The sequence below is a fragment of the Rhinolophus sinicus genome, chromosome 17 (genome assembly GCF_057876585.1).
Source record: "Rhinolophus sinicus isolate RSI-liver-muscle chromosome 17, RSI-T2T, whole genome shotgun sequence".
In the NCBI taxonomy this organism is placed as follows: domain Eukaryota; kingdom Metazoa; phylum Chordata; class Mammalia; order Chiroptera; family Rhinolophidae; genus Rhinolophus; species Rhinolophus sinicus.
Genome location: NC_142517.1, coordinates 156,104,890 through 156,123,637, shown reverse-complemented (window position 1 = coordinate 156,123,637; position 18,748 = coordinate 156,104,890). Strand labels below are relative to the sequence as shown.

At 34.0% G+C, this 18,748-nt stretch overlaps 1 protein-coding gene across 3 annotated transcripts in view; it reads left to right on the top strand.

The window, feature by feature from the left end:
* The window catches only part of TTC21B (tetratricopeptide repeat domain 21B), a 65,295-nt gene that overhangs the window by 29,205 nt on the left and 17,342 nt on the right, over positions 1 to 18,748 (top strand). For all 3 annotated transcript variants that reach the window (XM_019727337.3, XM_074337306.2, XM_019727338.3), the window contains 8 exons: positions 61 to 299; positions 1,908 to 1,980; positions 2,601 to 2,711; positions 3,869 to 4,007; positions 8,218 to 8,324; positions 11,855 to 12,043; positions 13,164 to 13,274; positions 14,499 to 14,580. In XM_019727337.3, the coding sequence (XP_019582896.2) occupies positions 61 to 299; positions 1,908 to 1,980; positions 2,601 to 2,711; positions 3,869 to 4,007; positions 8,218 to 8,324; positions 11,855 to 12,043; positions 13,164 to 13,274; positions 14,499 to 14,580 (1,051 nt within the window). The remainder of the gene's footprint in view (positions 1 to 60; positions 300 to 1,907; positions 1,981 to 2,600; positions 2,712 to 3,868; positions 4,008 to 8,217; positions 8,325 to 11,854; positions 12,044 to 13,163; positions 13,275 to 14,498; positions 14,581 to 18,748) is intronic.

Here is an 18,748-nt window from a genome sequence, read left to right as displayed (position 1 = left end):
ATTCATTTCTAGTGTAACTTGTAGACTATTGTGAATCTTATTTTAATTTCATCTTTACAGCATGAGGCAGCAAAAGTGTTACAGGACGCCATTCATGAATTTTCTGGGACATCTGAAGAACTGCGTGTTACTATTGCTAATGCGGACCTAGCTCTGGCCCAGGGAGATGTTGAACGGGCTTTAAGTATGCTTCGGAATGTGACATCCGAACAGCCTTATTTCATAGAGGCCAAAGAAAAAATGGCAGATATATATCTGAAGCACAGGAAAGAGAAAATGTTACATATCTCTTGTTACAGGTAAATGGTTATTTCAACCCTTGTATTTTGTCACTTTTACCTCCTGAAATTAATTCCCAAGTTTAGCTTTGTCTTCTCTTTTAGCTGCTTTACAGATACTTTATAGATCTTTGCCTTAACATGTTCTCGCTACCTTGTCCTACCACCAACCACAGTCACTCTTGCCAAATTTCTCACTCTCCCTAAAACGAATCATAGTAATATGATTATTTCTACCTGTGGCTTACTCTTGTTTCTCACCTCTCCTCCCTCGTCAGATGTTATTTCTAGACCCTGAATCGTCCTGTTTGAGAAGGAAAAGAGCTGTAACAGTTGCGTGTATTCTAATAGATTCAGAAAATTATGTAATACGTCAACAATTCAGGGACTACATGGTCATATGTAATTCGTAATGTAATAGTTATAGCAAAAGAAAGTTATGACAGTATACACCACACCAAGGTATGGGTTACAAATTTTCCTTGGTGAAAGGGCAGGGTCTTTAAAAATTATGTCTTATACTGTTGCCTTAGGAGTTCTTGCAGTACCAAAACCCATACACGTGGGCGTACACACACGTGCACACATGCACAGAAAGAGGTTGCTCTTACTTTCTCCCGAAACAAAAAGATAAAACATCCAGGCATACACTCCATGTCAGAGAAAATTAACATTTTTAAACTCTTGAGAACATAGTAAAATGTTGATGAATTAAGTCATCAAACCAAGTCAAACTAGTCCATCTATATTACTTATGTAAGTATCTAATCTCAGAAAGCTACTCAGATTCTTTGTAGATGCTGAGTGATTCAAAGAAACTGAACAACATAGCTGTATAGACGAATGGATGGGAGTTCCTAATGACATTTTCTAGGATGATTCCTAAAGATCAGCACTACTGTCTCTAATGAAATGAAAGGGATTTTAAAGTAGGGTTGATTTGTTTGAATGCAGTATAGTAGATCAGTTAAAAGCATAGGTTTTGTTTCACGCAGATCTGATACATTAGCTGTAGGTTTAAACTCAAGTCATCTGTAAAATCAATAATAATTGTCTTTCTCATAGTTTTTGACCAATGAAATGAGATACTGTATGTTAAAGATTAGGATCACATTATTATGTGAATAACTTTGGTATTTTGACCTTTAGTAGTCTAAATTTTGCAGGTAAAACATAAAAAGCAAATATTGAGGTAGAAAACGTTATATTTTTTAAGATAACTCATTTCAGCATATGAGTAATGTCGTGAGTATTGGAGCTCAAGATACATAGGACAATAAGTGTTTTTTCCCCACTATCATTTTTTGGTACCTTTACTCCCACATCATTTCAAAATTAAATGTAACAGAAAGTATGTATCTGGATAGTAAGAATTTATCTACTCTGTTATGTGCATTTCAGAAAATGCAGAGATTTAATGAAAAAAAATGGTTGATCTAGCATAAACAGCCAGTGTGTGAGTATGGGTGTTTTGTTTTGTTTCGTTTACCATATTACAGTGTGGGATATATAGAAACTACTCTGAAGGCTATTGGTTAATTGAAATAAATGAGCTTACCTTTACTTTACATTGTTTTAGAAGAAGATATTTGTATTCAATATACTAAATAGAGTGGGTCTGATTTCTAGAGAAATTGCTGAAAGAATGCCCAACCCTCGTTCTTTTCTTCTCCTTGGAGATGCATACATGAATATTCAAGAGGTAAAGTTTCTGATGCTATTTGGACTTAGAATTTTTAAAAAATTCTTAGCGATTACTATAACATTCTGTTAAAAGGAATTTGTTTTTTTAAATAATGTTTACTTAATATTCAAAGATTCAGTCATTACAGAAAAAAGGCAACAACCATTACAACAAAACAGTGTTTTTCTTTTCAAATTGATATCCAGTAATTTAACACTGTCATTATTTAAAATAGAGATGTTATCAGAAGCAAGATAAGAGTCTCCTTCAAACAGAAGGATGATGAGCTACTGGCTAAGATGGTGTTTTCTTTGAAAGGAAACAGTTCTCTGACTCAGTATCTGGCTTTTATAATGATTGAAAGAAATGAAGAGTCAAGAATTTGTCTCTTAGTTCTCAGTATTATTTGTGAAGACAAGGACACTATTAACATGGGTGGGATTATACTAATTAGTTACACCTATGCTGATGACTATCACCTCTCTGAAATTATTAAGATTTCTGGACTTAAGTGTGTGCTTTATTATTAGTCTCATTAAGATTCCAAATGAAGAACTTAATTATAGGAATGTTGGCATTTAGTGGGATCCAGCTAAGCTGTTTATTTATTGTTTATTTTTTGTATCTGCCAACATTAGCCGGAAGAAGCCATAGTAGCATATGAGCAAGCATTAAATCAGAACCCCAAAGATGGAACACTGGCAAGCAAAATTGGGAAAGCACTTGTCAAAACTCATAACTATTCCAAAGTAAGTACTTTATAGTTTGGAATATATCTATTTGGCCAAAATTTTATTTTTTTATTTTTTTATTTTCAATTACAGTTGACATACAATATTATATTAGTTTCAGGTGTACAGCATAGTGGTTAGATACTTATATAACTTACGAAGCGAATCCCCAATAAGTCTAGTACCCACCTTGCACTATACATAGTTATTAGAATATTACTGACTATATTCCCTTTGCTGTACTTTATATCCCATGACTGTTTTGTAACTACCAATTTGTACTTCTTAATCCCTTCACCTTTTTCACCTAGCCTCCTAACCCTCTTCACATCTGAGAACCATCAGTTTGTTTTCTGTATCTTTGAGTCTGTTTCTATTTGTTTGTTCATTTATTTATTTTTTTTAGATTCCATGTATAAGTGAGATCATGTGGTATTTGTCTTTGTGTGACTTATTTCACTTAGGATAATAACAAAATTTTTCAAACACTGCTCTATAAGAGGTCTTCAGCAAACACCATTTGTATTTTGATGGTTGTAAAACTAAATTCATATTCACAAACTGGAATTTATGTTAAAGGCTTTCTCATGTCTCAGATTCGTCTTTGCTGCATTTTGCAAAGGCTGTTTGGACCCTAAAGTTTACTTCAGGCTTCATCTTGCATCTAAATCTTTGCCACCAAATCAATTACAATAAGCTCACTATTGTTACGTGTCTTTCATTATAACAAATAGATGTCCTTTCTTTTGAATTAGTTTTGGTAAGCCGTGTGCTTGGAGGTTTTTGTTTTGTTTTGTTTTCTTAGTAGAGATAATGGATTTTCTTTTAGTTGTTACATTCTTGCCCTATTCCTAGTAACTGCTGAACATATATACAACAGCTAACAAAGTATTTGCATTCAATTATGTTCGCTGGCTTCTGGAATAAAACCAGTAAAAAAATTTTCACCAAGCGCTTTTCTTTAGCTATTTATTCTACGAAATGCTAGTTGTCTTGTATGATGTTAGATTGTCTAAGGAAAATGGCATACTTAACTGATAGTGCGGGTACATGCCTAAGCTCCTCCTAGATTATCTCTAATTATACATACGCTTTTTGTGTGTAATGTGTAAAGTATCTATGTTTGAATGCCATCCTCAATGCCTTTTTTCCTAACTGAAATGGATTTTGTTTAGGCAATCACTTACTATGAATCTGCTCTGAAAAGTGGACAACAAAATTATCTTTGCTATGATCTGGCCGAGCTTTTATTAAAATTGAAATGGTATGACAAAGCAGAAAAAGTTCTTCGACATGCTCTAGCTCATGAACCTGGTATGAAAGTCTTTTTGATTTGGAAAAATGTATACCTGATATACTTGATCCATTTTATTTTTATATTATATAAGTGTGTATTTGTATTCTCAGTATTTTATATGTGAGGTTGGTTATTTCATTTATCAGCATATCATTCTTCTAAAATAAGATATTTAAGAAATCTAATAACAGATTACAGAACAGTTAATTGTGTTATAGAGAGATACTTTACTTTCCAAAATGATGTAAAGGAAGGTTCCTTTAAATTGCAACTACATCTGATGTTTAAACAAGTAAACATTTTTATAATCTTTATTCTTTTTAAAGTCTTTTTTTTTAATTCTCTATAAAAGACTATAATGTATGTCTCCAGTTTCTCCTATGAATTCTATTTGAATTGTTCTCAAACTATCTCCCTAGAAGTAACCATTTTTATGTTTTAATGTATATTTTATATGTATATAAATATATAAATGTAACATGAATACTTTTCCATTTCAAAACGTATTGTTTTTATTCTGCAATTTTTTTTACATACAATATGTCACAGATGTAGTTTGATGTCAGGACATTCATATCATTCTATCTACTGGCATCATAGTATTATTATATGTAACTCCGTAAGTTATTTAACTTTCCCCAATTATTGGGCATTGAATTTGTTTTCAATTCTTTGTTATTATAAACCATGTTACAATGAATGTCCTTGTATTTCATTTGTTGATGTACACTTGCTTATGTTTCTTAAGAAAAAGATGGTAAGTTAGAGGGTATGTGTATTTAAAATTTAATTGGATGCTATCAAATTGCCTTCTTACAAGTTTATATAAACTTACTTTCTAAAGATCTTTATTTTTCACTAAAATCTAGTTTTGTTCATTGCCAAAATTTTAAAATTAGAGAAGTTAATGAAAGTTGTGTCTTCTCCCACTCTCCAGAGAAAATCATATTTAACAACTGGTACGAGTATATCAGCCTGGTCAGTCTCCCTGCCCCATCTCTCCTCGTCTGTCTCTCACACACAATTACATACCACTTTTTTCATACCAAAATGGGATCATGTTATACATATAGGTCTATAGTATTCATTTTTCAATAAGCTTCAATAGCTTATTCATTTTTCAATAGCTTCACTCCATGTTGACAAATATAGCTCTTTTTATTTTTTTAGCATAGGTAGAGTATTCTACTGTATGTTGACATCATAATTTATTTGATGCGTCCACTATTGATAAACATTTAAATTGAAGAAAAGTTGGAAACAATACTGAGACAAAATTCTTGTTTGTATACTGCTGTTTACCTCCTAGAATTGAATCTTGCCCCATTGTTCTTTCTTAAGGCTATAACTGTACCAACATTATGTAAAATAAATCATGGAAAAAAAATTTTAATTTGCCCTTCTTTGATGACTGATAAGGTTAGGCATCATTTTATGTCTACAGATAATATTTGAGGAATTTTTTATTTATATCCTTATCTTTAATCCTTTACCTATTATTCATGTTGTAGATGTTTCCTTCCAGGCTCTCGTTTCTTTAACAAATTTATTTATCATTTCCTTGGTCAAATAGAATACTTAATTACCATATATATCATTTCCCTGAAAATAAGACAGCTGAGCAATAGGCTCTAATGCATCATTTGGAACAAAAAATTAATATAAGACAGGGTATTATATTATATTATATTATATTATATTATATTATATTTATTATATTATATTAAAGACCCGGTCTTATATGATAGTAAAATAAGACTGGGTCTTATATTATATTCTATTATATAAGACCTGGTCTTATATTATAGCAAAGTAAAACTGCGTCTTACATTTATTTTTGCTCCAAAGACACATTAAAGTTGATTGTCCATCTAGGTCTAATTTTCGGGGAAACACGGTAATACCTGCCAGTCTCTTTTTTTTTTTAATTCTGAATTCCTTCTCATGCTCAGAAAATCCGATCGTAACATTATAAAAATATTTCCTTATACTTTTCTGGAATTTTTTTATATTTTTTATTTTTATAATGGAGAACTTGAACCCACATATAATTCTTACTATATAGTTTCCTAAATTGATAGTCAATTTTATTTCAGTGCCATTTATTGAAATATCACCTTTATCATGTAATAAACTTTTTTATATACATGACTGATTCTTGGAATCTTTGCTTTAAGATTGCACTAAGTTGTTTCCTTTTGTTTGCTAATACCATATTCACTGTAGCTTTAAAATATGTTTGGATACATGATAAGTCATTTCTGAGTTATTTATTTATTTATTTATTTATTTATTTATTTACTTTATTAGTTTCAGTTATACAAAACAACAAAATGATTAGACATTTACACACCTCACAAAGTGATATCCCCAAGAAGTCTACCTCTCTGAGTTTTCTCATATTTCCAAAATGGTCTTTCAATTTCACTTTGATGAAGTTGGTGTTTATATTTTCCTAATTTTGAATGCATTTACTATGTAAAGTATTATTAGTTCATAAAGATACTTGCACAGGTCTGTCAGACCTTACTTAAAACACTACATATGGCCTTAAATGTGGATATACGTTTTTGAAAAGGTTGTAAAGGAGGAGAGATTCAAGCAGTATGTATTACATTCATGTAATATAAGTATTAGGTTGGTGCAAAAGTAATTGCGGTTGGAAAGGTTAAACATAATTGCAAAAACCACAATTACTTTTGCTCAACCTAATACTTTCACTTAATAAGTACTTGCTGCGCATACTCTATGTGTGTACTTAGATACCTTTTTCTGTGTTTTATTACATATTATTTCATCAATGCTCACATTAGATTTTGAGGCAAATATAATTTTCCGATTTTTTAAATTAGCCATCTAGGACTCAGTTTTGTTGACGTACCTAGGTTCACCTAGCTGATAAATAGTAGCACCTGGGTTCTAATAAATATCTTCTACTTAGCACATCTAAAACCGAATTCCTAGTCTGCTTCCCCATGTCTGTTCTACATGCAGCCTTCTTCCTCTCAATAACTTCATCCTTCTTGTATTTGCTAAGAGCCAAGAGCATTGCCTTCACCCTTGTCCAAGCCACCATCGTCTGTTAAGTAGATTACGACAGTAGCCTCCCAGCTGGTCTCCCTGTTTCCATCCTCACACCCCCACACCCCTTGCCACAGCCTTTCTCAACCCAGCAGCAGCATCGAGCCTTTTAAACCATGTAAGTCTGATCGTGTCTGTTCAAGCTCCCTGTGTCTACCTTGTTCCCCGGAGTTCAGCCAAAGATTTCACAGAGGCTTGTGTGGCCCTTAACATGTGTGCACCATTGCTCCTCTGACCTCTCCTTCTACCCTCCTCTCACCACGGTTGTAGTCTCCTTGTTCCTTGTGCCATCCTAGAGCTTTTCTTACCTGTAAAATAGCAATGGCAAAACCTACCTCACGAGAGGAGGTTTTAAAGAGATAATGTATATAAACCACTTTGAACAGAGTGTCGCATGGACCATGCACTTGATAAACGGTGGAAGAAACATATTTCTGTTAATCATCTAGGGTTCTTTTACTACTCTTAGATCACAGAGTAATAATACTAAATATTTAAATAGCACTTACCATGTACCTGACTTTATTTTAATTGCTTTGCATATGTTCGCTTATTTAGTAACTTATTGATGGTAAAGATTTTACAACAACCCTATGAGATAGGTACTGTTATTTCCCTCTTTTACAGATGAAAGGGAGGCACAAAATTGTTAAGTACCTTGTTCAAGGTTAAATAGCTAATATGTGATGAAGCCTAAATTTGAAACCAGACTGGTTGGCGTCAAAGCCAGTGCTCTTAATGGCTTAGCTTTATTGCATATCAGATACCTATTAAAAAAAAAATGCAACTTATGTTCTTCATTGCATGTAGCAACTATCTTTTAATGACTTCAATAAAGTGAACATTTTATACACTTAAGAATGAAAATTGAAAATGAGTTGTTACATTGTTTTCTCTTAATACATATCTAAGAAAAACCTCCAGTTGTTATCCACTTCTTTAACTTTTCTCCCAGCTAGTTTTTATCTTTAAGTCTTTTTTTTTTAATTTGGCTATTTTTCATTGAACTGACTGAAAATTGTTTAACTTTATTCACTATTTTTCAAAAATCATTCTTTCTAAAGACCAGTTTTAAAACTTGCAGAAAAATGTAAACATTTATTTTAACTGAATATTTTTTTCCCAATGTATTCTGTTCTTTTATAGTAAATGAACTGTCAGCTCTCATGGAAGATGGACGTTCTCAAGTTCTTCTAGCAAAAGTTTATAGTAAAATGGAAAGACCTGATGATGCAGTCACTTCATTACAACAGGTAAATGCATTTGTTTGTGACTGTAGTTGTGGGGTGGGAGGTGAGCGCAGAAGGAAATATGCCACACGTAAGAGGAAAACAGTCTCTTTTGACCCATCACTCATAGAAAATAAGTCAAAATAGAAATAATTGTCGAATGCCTATGTATTGTACTGTTTAAATATATTATTGCTAATTTTTATAACAAATACAGAAGTTGATGTTTTTAATCCTGTTGTACAACTGAGGAGGCTTGGTTTAAAAACTTGGATGAAGTCACATGACTGGTGTCACAGGCAGGATTTGAACTCAGTTCTTTTTTCTTCCATTTATTTATAGCTTCTTAATTTCTTTTAATATTTTGTGGTTTTCTTTTTTTATATTAAAGCTTATTGTGGTGACAAATTACATAGTAAACTTAGTAAAGTTACATAGGCTTCACGTGTACAATTCTGTAAATACATCATCTGTATATCACATTGTAATTTTCAATGGAGGCATTTTGCACACTTTTCCTTAGTGATATCCTATATGTGGCTGATGTTTTTTAATGATTTTTCAATTTCTAGTTTTCTAACAATTTTTCTATAAATATCTTAAATTTTACCTAATGTACTCTCAGTGTCTATTGAGACGGTCATATGACTTTTCTTCTTTTTTTTCTGGTAAGGTGGTGTATTAAATTAATTGATTTCAAATGTTCACCTTTATATGCCTGAAATATGTGTCACTTTCTTGTGATTTTTTTAAAACAATATTACTGGAATTTAAAGATATTAGCTAATACAGTGTTCAAGATTTGTGCATCTATGTTCATGAGAGATTGAAAGCTACCCTCAGCTCCTAGAGGTTCCTGAGTTCTTTGCCTGGTGAGCCAGCTAATATGACCACTTAATTCTTCAAAGCTATCAAGGGAGGAAGTCTCTAGAGTGAGTAGGCTAGCAAGATAGTCTCATATAATTTAATCATGGGAGTAACATTCCTTCATATTTGCCATATTCTGTTAGTTACAAGCAAGTTACAGGTCCCAACTCACACAAGGAGAGGTGATTATACAAGGTAGTGAACATCAAGAGGTGAGAATCATGGAAGCCATCATAAAATCTGTCTGCCATGATAGGTGCTTGAATTTTTGTTGAATGACTGAAAGGAAAGCATAGGTTATTGTAATTCTTTAATTGCAATAATTCTTTAATTACAAGAATTATAGGGAAAATCACTTTTTAGTATATTAGCTATATTTTCTGTGGAAAAAACTAAATAAATCAGAAATAAAGAACCTATATGCCATAAAATACTTAACTTTATAAAGTTCTAATTAATATGTACATATTATATTTGTTTTTGCTTCTTTCACTTAATAATCATTTGTGTGTATGTCTATATAGCTCCATTTCATCATGTAAAAAGTAATGTGATATTCTGATTTTATTGGTATATTTAATTTTGGTGTGGTCTTCAGTAAGATATGTACATGTACATAATAAAGCTATTCGAATAGAAAGGGAAATTAAAAAGTCTATTAATTAGTATATACACACACACACATTCACTCACTCACTCACTCACACACACACTTCATTCTACCCAAGGGCTTTAGGGAATTAGCAAGAATATATACATATTATAAAATAGGAAGGGGAAAGGAAAAGTAAATGCAGTGACAATGAAGGTTAATATAGTTATTTTAACAGATAATTAAATTTAGGTCTGATCTTTCTGGAAACCAAGGAAAAACATAGGGAATGGTATCAATTTTTGAGAACATTTTATTCTGTATGAAAATGGGTCTTAATGATCATTTTATATAGTTAAAGAAATTGAGCATTCTTTTATGAAATGTCTGATCAAAAATGCGAAACTACTTTGCTCAAAAAATTGCCTCTGTTTATTTACCTTTAAGAAAGTTTTGAGCCTCACAAAATCCAAGTTATAAATGTGTTTCTCTAGGAAGTTAAGCTAATGAGGTCCACGTATTTGACTTTGCAGAGGTTTAGCTGATATAGAGATAAAACTCAGACCATCTAGAGAATGAATTGCATATCTGTTAGAGCTAGGGTGACCATATCATTTATCATTTAAGCCAGAATACTTTTCAGAGGGAAAGAAGGCAGACATGAAGCTGCTACAACAGATATAAAATGGTACTGCCAGATAGAGAGGTACGATTACCCTATTTAGACCAATTATTTCAGAGTTTTTTGATTTTGTGTTTGTGTGTGTGCAAAACCATGCACACTTATATGTACATAAATAAAATATCAAATATACAAATGTAAATATACCTCTATACTTTATAAACATAGTAGCATAACCAAAATGAAAAGTTCATGAAACAGTATTAACCTTTACCACGTGCTGTATACACTAATATTTTCTGATCCTTTCTCTTTCATTTCTAAAAGAATGGTTACTGTGATGCCCTAAATTGATACGATGGCCTGTGGTACCAAAAGTACCCAGCGTTAGACCATGTTCATCAAATATCAGTTGTCAACCAACATTTTGACAAGGAGTCACCAAAAGGGCTCCCTGTGTATAGCATAATGTGTGGCAGGCAGATGGTGGGCATTTACTGTTTGTTAAATGAATGCATGAATGCATTAGTGAATGATTGGAGCAAAGTTAAATTTTACTGTGAAGGCCTAAAGCACAGGAGTTCTCTGTCACTTATTAAAGGAAGGTCTCAATGTTTTAAAAACCAGATGTGTGGGTGGGAAGACTGATGTTCTTCCCAATTACCAACCTACTCTACATTCTTACCCTAAAGAAGGCTCCTACCCTCTTTCGGGGTGTCTATGAATAGTGTAGGACCATATATGCACACCATCAATTAATTAGCCATTCTCCATTGTTAGACATTTGAGTCGTGTCCAGATTTTTTGTTTTTCTTTCATTGTTGTTTCTTTGTTTTTTCAACAAATAACAGAGATTGTTTTTTTCTTCGCAACAAATCGTGTTTCCTTTTTTTTTTTTTTCCTAAGCAATGTTCTTGCTACCTAACCAAGAGTGGAACAACTAAGGTCAATTACCTGGTTAAGTTTAACCGAGTTAGTGTGTTTTCCTAGGGTGCTCCCCAGAAAGATTGGACTAATTGATAGACCATCAACAATACATGGATGTACTTACTGCCTGAAACCTGCCAATATTTGATTTAATAACTGTTAGATACTACTTTATTAGTTTAATAAACATGTTAAATTTTCAATTATTTAATTACGGAATCTAGACATCTTTTCCAAATATTTGTTTCATGGTTGTATTTCCTCTTTAGTGAGCTTCTGAACATATCCTTGTAACAATGGGAAAAGACTCAGTAATTTTTAGTACTTCATTTGGAAAGATGTGTGCATGCTGGCTCATTTGCAAACAAGTGCATGTTTAAGACCTCAGCTAAGACATTTTCTTTGGATCGGGCCTTGTTAGATTGCGGGCCAAAAATGCTTAAAATAAGTTTTCTGTAAAATTCTGCTGTGTGTCAGTTACTGAGAATTGTTTAATTTATTTTCTGTTTCTTTTATTAATTTCTTTTTATTCTTATTTTTTTCTAGGCTCGAGAATTACAAGCGCGAGTACTAAAGCGTGTTCAGATGGAACAGCCAGATGCTGTTCCTGCACAGAAACATTTAGCAGCTGAAATTTGTGCAGAAATTGCGAAACACTCTGTTGCTCAGCGTGACTATGAGAAAGCAATTAAGTTTTATAGAGAAGCACTTGTTCATTGTGAAACAGATAATAAAGTCAGTACCTTCATGAAATTTTAAGCACCTTTTATTCCAGATGTCATCTAATTTCCCCAAATGTAAAATTCTTAGCAGCTTATTAATAAAGAATTGAAAAGAAATACAACAAAAATACAAATTAAAACTTAATATTGTTTCTAGAAATTTTCAGAATACTTACATGATGCCTTAAATTAACGTTAGAATCTAAAAATTCAGGAACAAGTGATATAAGGTATATCTTCAAGCTCTTTCTTTTTTTAATATTTATGTGTGTTTTAAGAATCACTTTAAAATAATTTCTCCATCTCATATCTGGATCTAGATGATTCAATTCCGTTTACTAAACACCTATTGTACACCTCTGTATTGCTGTTTGGTGCTGTATATGTAAAAATGACTAGATTGAATCTCTACCTCAAATTGCACAGAATGAGAAAAAATGTAAAGATAATATTGGTGTAGAAAGCGTGTATACATGGCTGGTTATATGAACTAAAATGTTATTACTTTCTTAGATCTGAATAGATGTTTAAAATTTTTCTTAAAAAATACTCTAATGAATAGCTAAATTCTTAAATAAGTGATTACGGAACAAAAGACAGCCATATTCTGGAATTTAAAATTTAAGATTGAACATATTTAAATTAATACAATTCTTTCAGATGTAAGACAAAAATAACCTTTATTAAGGCCTAACCAAAGAGATACCTTGTTCAGTGATGGCTCAAGATTTTAAAATCCTAGTTTTAAATCTGAAGCATACCTTAGAGATTATCTACTTCAAGCTTTTTATTTTACAAATCAGAAAACGGGTTTTGAGAGGTAAGAGGGACTTAGCCCTATCGTGGAGAAACTTGGACTAGAATCCAGTCTCCCTATTTAAGTCCAGTGTTCTTTTTACAATGCTTTGTGCCTCTGTACTTTTCAAGTGAGTTACCACCTGTTTTTTCTTTTTTGTTTTTTCCCCTAGTATAAGAGAAAGTAGAGATAAGCGTGCCTATAGTTTTCCCATTATGCTTGACATTTTTATTGCGATAACTGTTGGTCAACTAAAGTTTAATCTGGGTCCAGAAATTTTCCTCATTCACTTTTTATTCCAAACAGTTTCTTGCTAATCTTGGCCTTTTTCTCGCAGATAATGCTGGAGCTGGCACGATTATACCTGGCACAAGATGACCCTGACGCCTGCTTGCGTCACTGTGCTCTCCTTCTCCAGAGTGACCAGGACAATGAAGCTGCTACCATGGTTAGTCCAAGAGACTTCAGTGCTGTAAAGGCGGTTGTGTTTTATACTCCACGTGGAAGTTTCAAATTTCACCCAAGAAAACTAATACTAGATGAGAGACCTGGCTCATGTAGGCTTTTGGAAGAAATTACTTTTTAACATTTTTAATACATTTTACAAATAAAGACCAAGAATCTTTTTTATTTTATAAAAATAGTAAACCTATTCTTATAAATGAGGCCTGACTTGCCGAATTGGGCCTAGTTAGTTTTTCTGTATGGCTCAGGATGCTTGGTCAGGAGGAGTTCATCTATCTGGTAAAACTATAATTTGCTAAAGACTAACCTTAAGTACTTACTCAGACACGCTGGACTAATTTATAAGTTTCAGTGGGACTTTCGGAGTTACAGAAAAAAACTTCGTTTATCATTCTAAGATGGAGTGTTTTAAATAGAGTTCTGGTTTTCTTTCTGCTTGATCCTGGGGTTGAGGTATTCGCTAGCTTTTCAAACAGCTACATCGATGACAGTTTGTGAGGTTCATTCTAAGTTATTATACTGAAAAAGAAATATAAAAAGTCTCCCTTTCAAAACATAATAAGAAAATCTCATTAGATCTTGCTTATTTTGAATTCCTTTGAAATATTTAGGATTTAAGAGTATTTGTTTTTTCTTTAAATCTTCTCCTTGTCACTTTAGCCATTCCCAGTGATGCATCTTTCTGTGATAGTACATACAGTGTGCAATTTCCTTCAAATTTCTGTTTTTAAAAATAACCACTTGAAACATATTTTCTGCTAAAACTACAGTTTTGCAAACAGAGCTATCTGTTTCACATCCTTCATTATCTTCTATTATATTGATCTCAGTGCTAATCTGCTTAAGGTGTGCTTGCATTTTAAATGGCTCCTTTTTATAAAACTTTGCCCTCATGTATTTCATATGCATTTTCATAGTGCCAAGTCTTTTTTTCTTTTTCTAATTTTTATTTGGGAATATCAAGGAACAGTGTGTTTTTCCAGGACCCATCAGCTCCAAGTCTAGTCGTTTTTATAATGTAGCTGTGGAGGGCGCAGCTCACTGGCCCATGTGGGAATTGAACCAGCAATCTTGGTGTTACGAGCACTGCACTCTAACCAACTGAGCCAACCAGCCGTCCTCATAGTGCCAAATCTTGATAGAAGGAATATGCTTTGTAAAGTACATGGCAATATTTCTAGAACCAACTCTTTTTTTACCTTTCTAGATGATGGCAGATCTCATGTTCAAGAAGCAGGACTATGAACAAGCAGTGTTTCATTTACAGCAGCTTTTAGAACGCAAGCCAGGTAAATATTCACTGATTATATTTTTCTAATGTAATAGACTCCCTTTCTCCTCGTTTTGGTGGCTGGGCACCTTGGAAAAACCCCAAACCTGGTTGAATCTAACTGTGCTTATTCTACACCTGCTCCTGAGCAGTTGAAATGGCTATAAGGAAAATGTGACACCATTGACTCATCTCACTTTAAATTATGACTGCAGACTCCAAATGGGCCCTCAGCTATCCTACTGTATTTCTCCAATGAACACTCACTCCAGCTACTTTTCATACTTTCTCCTCTCTCCTCAACCTCCAACACCCATTCCCCTTTTATTGTCCTCAGCTAAAAACCTTGCCTCCTACTTCCCTGAGAAAACATGAACAACTGGAAGGGACGGTTGTTCTCTTCCCCATCTTCTCGTCACTGTCTGTCCACTCCCCAGCCAATATCTTCCCCAGGTCTGCCATCCCATCTGCAGCAGCTTCTCCCTGTCTGCACTCGACACTACCCCGTACCTCCTAAAAAAGCTTTATTCATGCAGTTCTCTCTCCTGCATCATTTTTTTCTCAGTCAGACACAAACATGCTGTGATATCTCACCACTTCAAATACATCAATAAATAAAAACCAGCTTTTAACTCTCCAGTTACTCTTCTACTTACTTCTCCATTCCTCCATTTTCCTTTACAACAAATTTCCTCTCGAATAATTTCTATATGTGTTGTCTTTGTCTCCTCTATTTCTGAGCACCAGTGAAGCTCTTCTGTAGGGTAACCAGGACCTTCGTGCTGCCAGATCCAGTGTGGAATTCTCAGTTTTCTGCTTACTTGGCCCGTCATTGCATTTAGCACAATTTTTCCCCTCTTCATCCTGGAAGATTTTCTTCACTTGTCTTTTAGGATGCTAGTCTTACCCGGTTTTCCTTCTCCCAACTGTCCACTCTATTTGACTCTCCTTTTTTCCATCTTTGTTCTCTGTGACCTTTAAATATCAGAATGTTTTAGACCTCAGTCTCAAACCTTTTATCATGATTTTTATACATTCACCCTGCTAGGTGATTTCATCTAGTCCCATGACCTTATATCCTGTTTATATGCCGATGTCTCCCAAATGTGTATCTGCAGTCCTGACTCATAAACACCACTGCCTGTTTGCATTCCCACTCAGCTATTTAGGAAGATCTCCAGCTTAGCATGTCCAAACAGAATGCTTGATCTCTCCTTCCCTCCAAATCTGCTCCTTCTTCATTTCTCGTCTCAGTACATGGCATCACCATTTACCCACGTACTCAGGCCTCAGACCTTACAGTTTACTTTGCCTCATCTTTCTTTCATACACTATATTCATTCTGTCAGCAAACCTGTTAGCTCTGCCTTTAAAATACTTCTAGAATCATCACTTTTTACCACCTCCACTGCTACCACCCTGGTCTCAGCCTTCATCATCTTACATAGGTAATTTCAGCATTTTCATAACTTATCTCTGTTTCGATTCCTTGCCTCAAAATAGTTTGGGAAAAAATTCAAAATAGAAATTTTTTCAGCTGAAAGTGAAAAAATAAATCCTAGTGGCCTAAATGGCTTTTATTTTTCTGTTATGTAAACCAAACTTAAAAGAAGATGATGCAGGGAATGGCACAGAGGTTCCATAGTATCATCAGGAAACCTGAGTTCTTCTGTCTTTTCCTTCTACCATCATGAATGAGCCTTACTTCCCTTCGAAGTATCACCTTATGGTCCAAGACGACTGCTGCAGCTCTGCGGCCACCCTGGGGAGAGTGGGGGTGGAAGTGGGCCAAAGGGCATGGCTCCCCAGTGAATCATCTTTTTTTTCCTTTAAAAAACCCTTTCTAGAAGCACCCCCATGGCTGTACAAGAGAGTGATAAATGTCTTTTAGTTGAACACAGTGCCACATGGAACCAAATCAGGATTCTGATAAAGGAGAAAGGAATAGTGGATACAGGCAACAGCCAAGCAGAGGGTGCCTCGAGACTTTTCAGTTGCTGTTCCTTCTTCCTGGAATAAGCTCCTCCCAAATATTCACATGGCGGCTCCTCCATTCCGCTCAGGACTTGGCTACAGTGTTGCCTCTTCTTGAGAGGACCGTTCCCCAGCCATCCTGTGTCAAAACACCTCTTACTGTGCTCCATCCTTTGTCCTGTTATATATACATAGATCGCCCTTGTAAAACAAAAGAAAAATTGTAAACAATAGAACATGAGCATCAAATGGCCAGGTACCTTGTCTTCATTGCTGTGTTTCTACGACTTAGAACAGTATCTGGCCAAGTAGGTGCTCAATAAATATGGGATGGAAAGAAGAGTGGGAGGAGAAAAGGAAGGAAGGGAGGTAGAGAGGGCGGGAGAGGAGGGAAAGGAAAAAGAGAAAGCCAAGGTGGAAACAGTACTGTGTGTTACTTATATGTGTTACTAAAAAGAGTTTGAAATCTCAGAGCAAGTCCTAGAGCTGTCATTTAATTCTTCTGAACCCTAATACCTTCACCTCAGGATGATGCCATGTGCAGTCAGAGTTGCCTGGTTAGGGCAGCGTAGACTCAGAGGTGACTGTATATCAGGTGGCATAACTCAAAAAAAACAGATGTACTCTACATGTGGTATTTACTAATGATTTTAATAAAAAGAAAAAAGTTTGAATTTAGAGAATAACACTTTCTACTGAACCCTAAAATACCCCTAGTTAGGGCAAAGATTGAAAGGAAAAAGTCCTATTTGTTTTTATGGTATTGTCAACATTTTAATTTCTTATTATTTTTATTATATTTTTAAATTTCCACCCACCTTTGGACTGCTTCAGGCCATGTTTTTGTTTCTTGCCCTGTCTCTTCCAGCTTTTACTCAGGTGTGATTTAAGAGTGCTGTTAATTATTTTACTATCTTACTTCTTCTAGTCACTCTGAGTCCAAAATATGGGCCTATCTCCCTACTTCTGTTGCCCAAACCTTACTCTTACTTTCTTCAGGCCTAAGTAAATTTTTTCCAGCCATTTTTGTCTTGTGTTCTGGATTCTGTTTTGTCCCCTTTCTCCTTCTCTGAACTATCATTTAAGGTGGTATATATAACTCATTCTGTCTACCTTAAGCTGTTCCCATATTGCAGCATAACCCTCTGAGTAAATGATCCAACAAGGTTTCTTTAAAAAATAGACCTCTCCCCCGTGAATATTTTTAAGTCATTGATGACAATATTGTCCTTACATGTAAGATTTGAAGAATCCCTCATCTGACATGTGAATGTTATCTCACTTGGCACATAAATAGATACTAGTAAAATTGGCTTAGTAGACTGGCTGCTTTGAACTGTTTATAAACAAATATAAAATGAATTATTTGTTAATTCAGCATAAGGACCTTGCACTCCAAAAATACCAAATAATACACAACCACACCTTCTTGCCTTTGAGTCCTGTGCTAACTGAAACTTGAGAGCCCAAATACCTAAAAAACACAACTATAGAGAAATAAAATTTGATCCGTTAATATAATAAACTATTTGCAGCCATTAAAATCATGTTTTTGAAGACCATTTGATGACAGTTGGGAAATATTTTCTGTATAATATTGAATCAACATCAAAACCCCAAGTTTGACTTCAATTTTATATATATGTAAGTTAAAAATAATATTTGCTTATATTTAAATATTTATAGATTGATTTCACTCACAAATATGTGAAAAGAAAATAACCAAAATGTGGTAATCTCTAGCTGGTGGGAATATGAGTGTTTTTTTCCTTCTTTATACTTTTCTGTATTTCTTCAAATTGTCTAAAGTATACACGTGTTATTTTTACAATCTTATATAACATTTATTAAATTAGTTTCAGAGGTTAGTATTTTAGTGATGAGAAAGAACTAGATAGAATTGGGAGTAGAAGGCTTTCTAGGAGGCTGCCAGGAAATTAATTATACCTGAAACCAAAGAACTAAATTAATTATTTTTCCTTAGAAGAAGGTAAAATAGGATTAAAATGCAGGGACCTACATGATAAGGTTATAGTATGGTAAGCTGGTGTCTACTGTGTTAGGTCCGTACACATATTAAGGAAAGGCTGGAGGAAGATTTGTAATTGCCCACCCCAAACATTATCATCAAAATGTACTGTTCTCACCCTCTTATTTGCTGCAGTAAGTGGAAAAGGAGGTCTCAGAGATAGACTTGCCCTGTGCAATCAAAT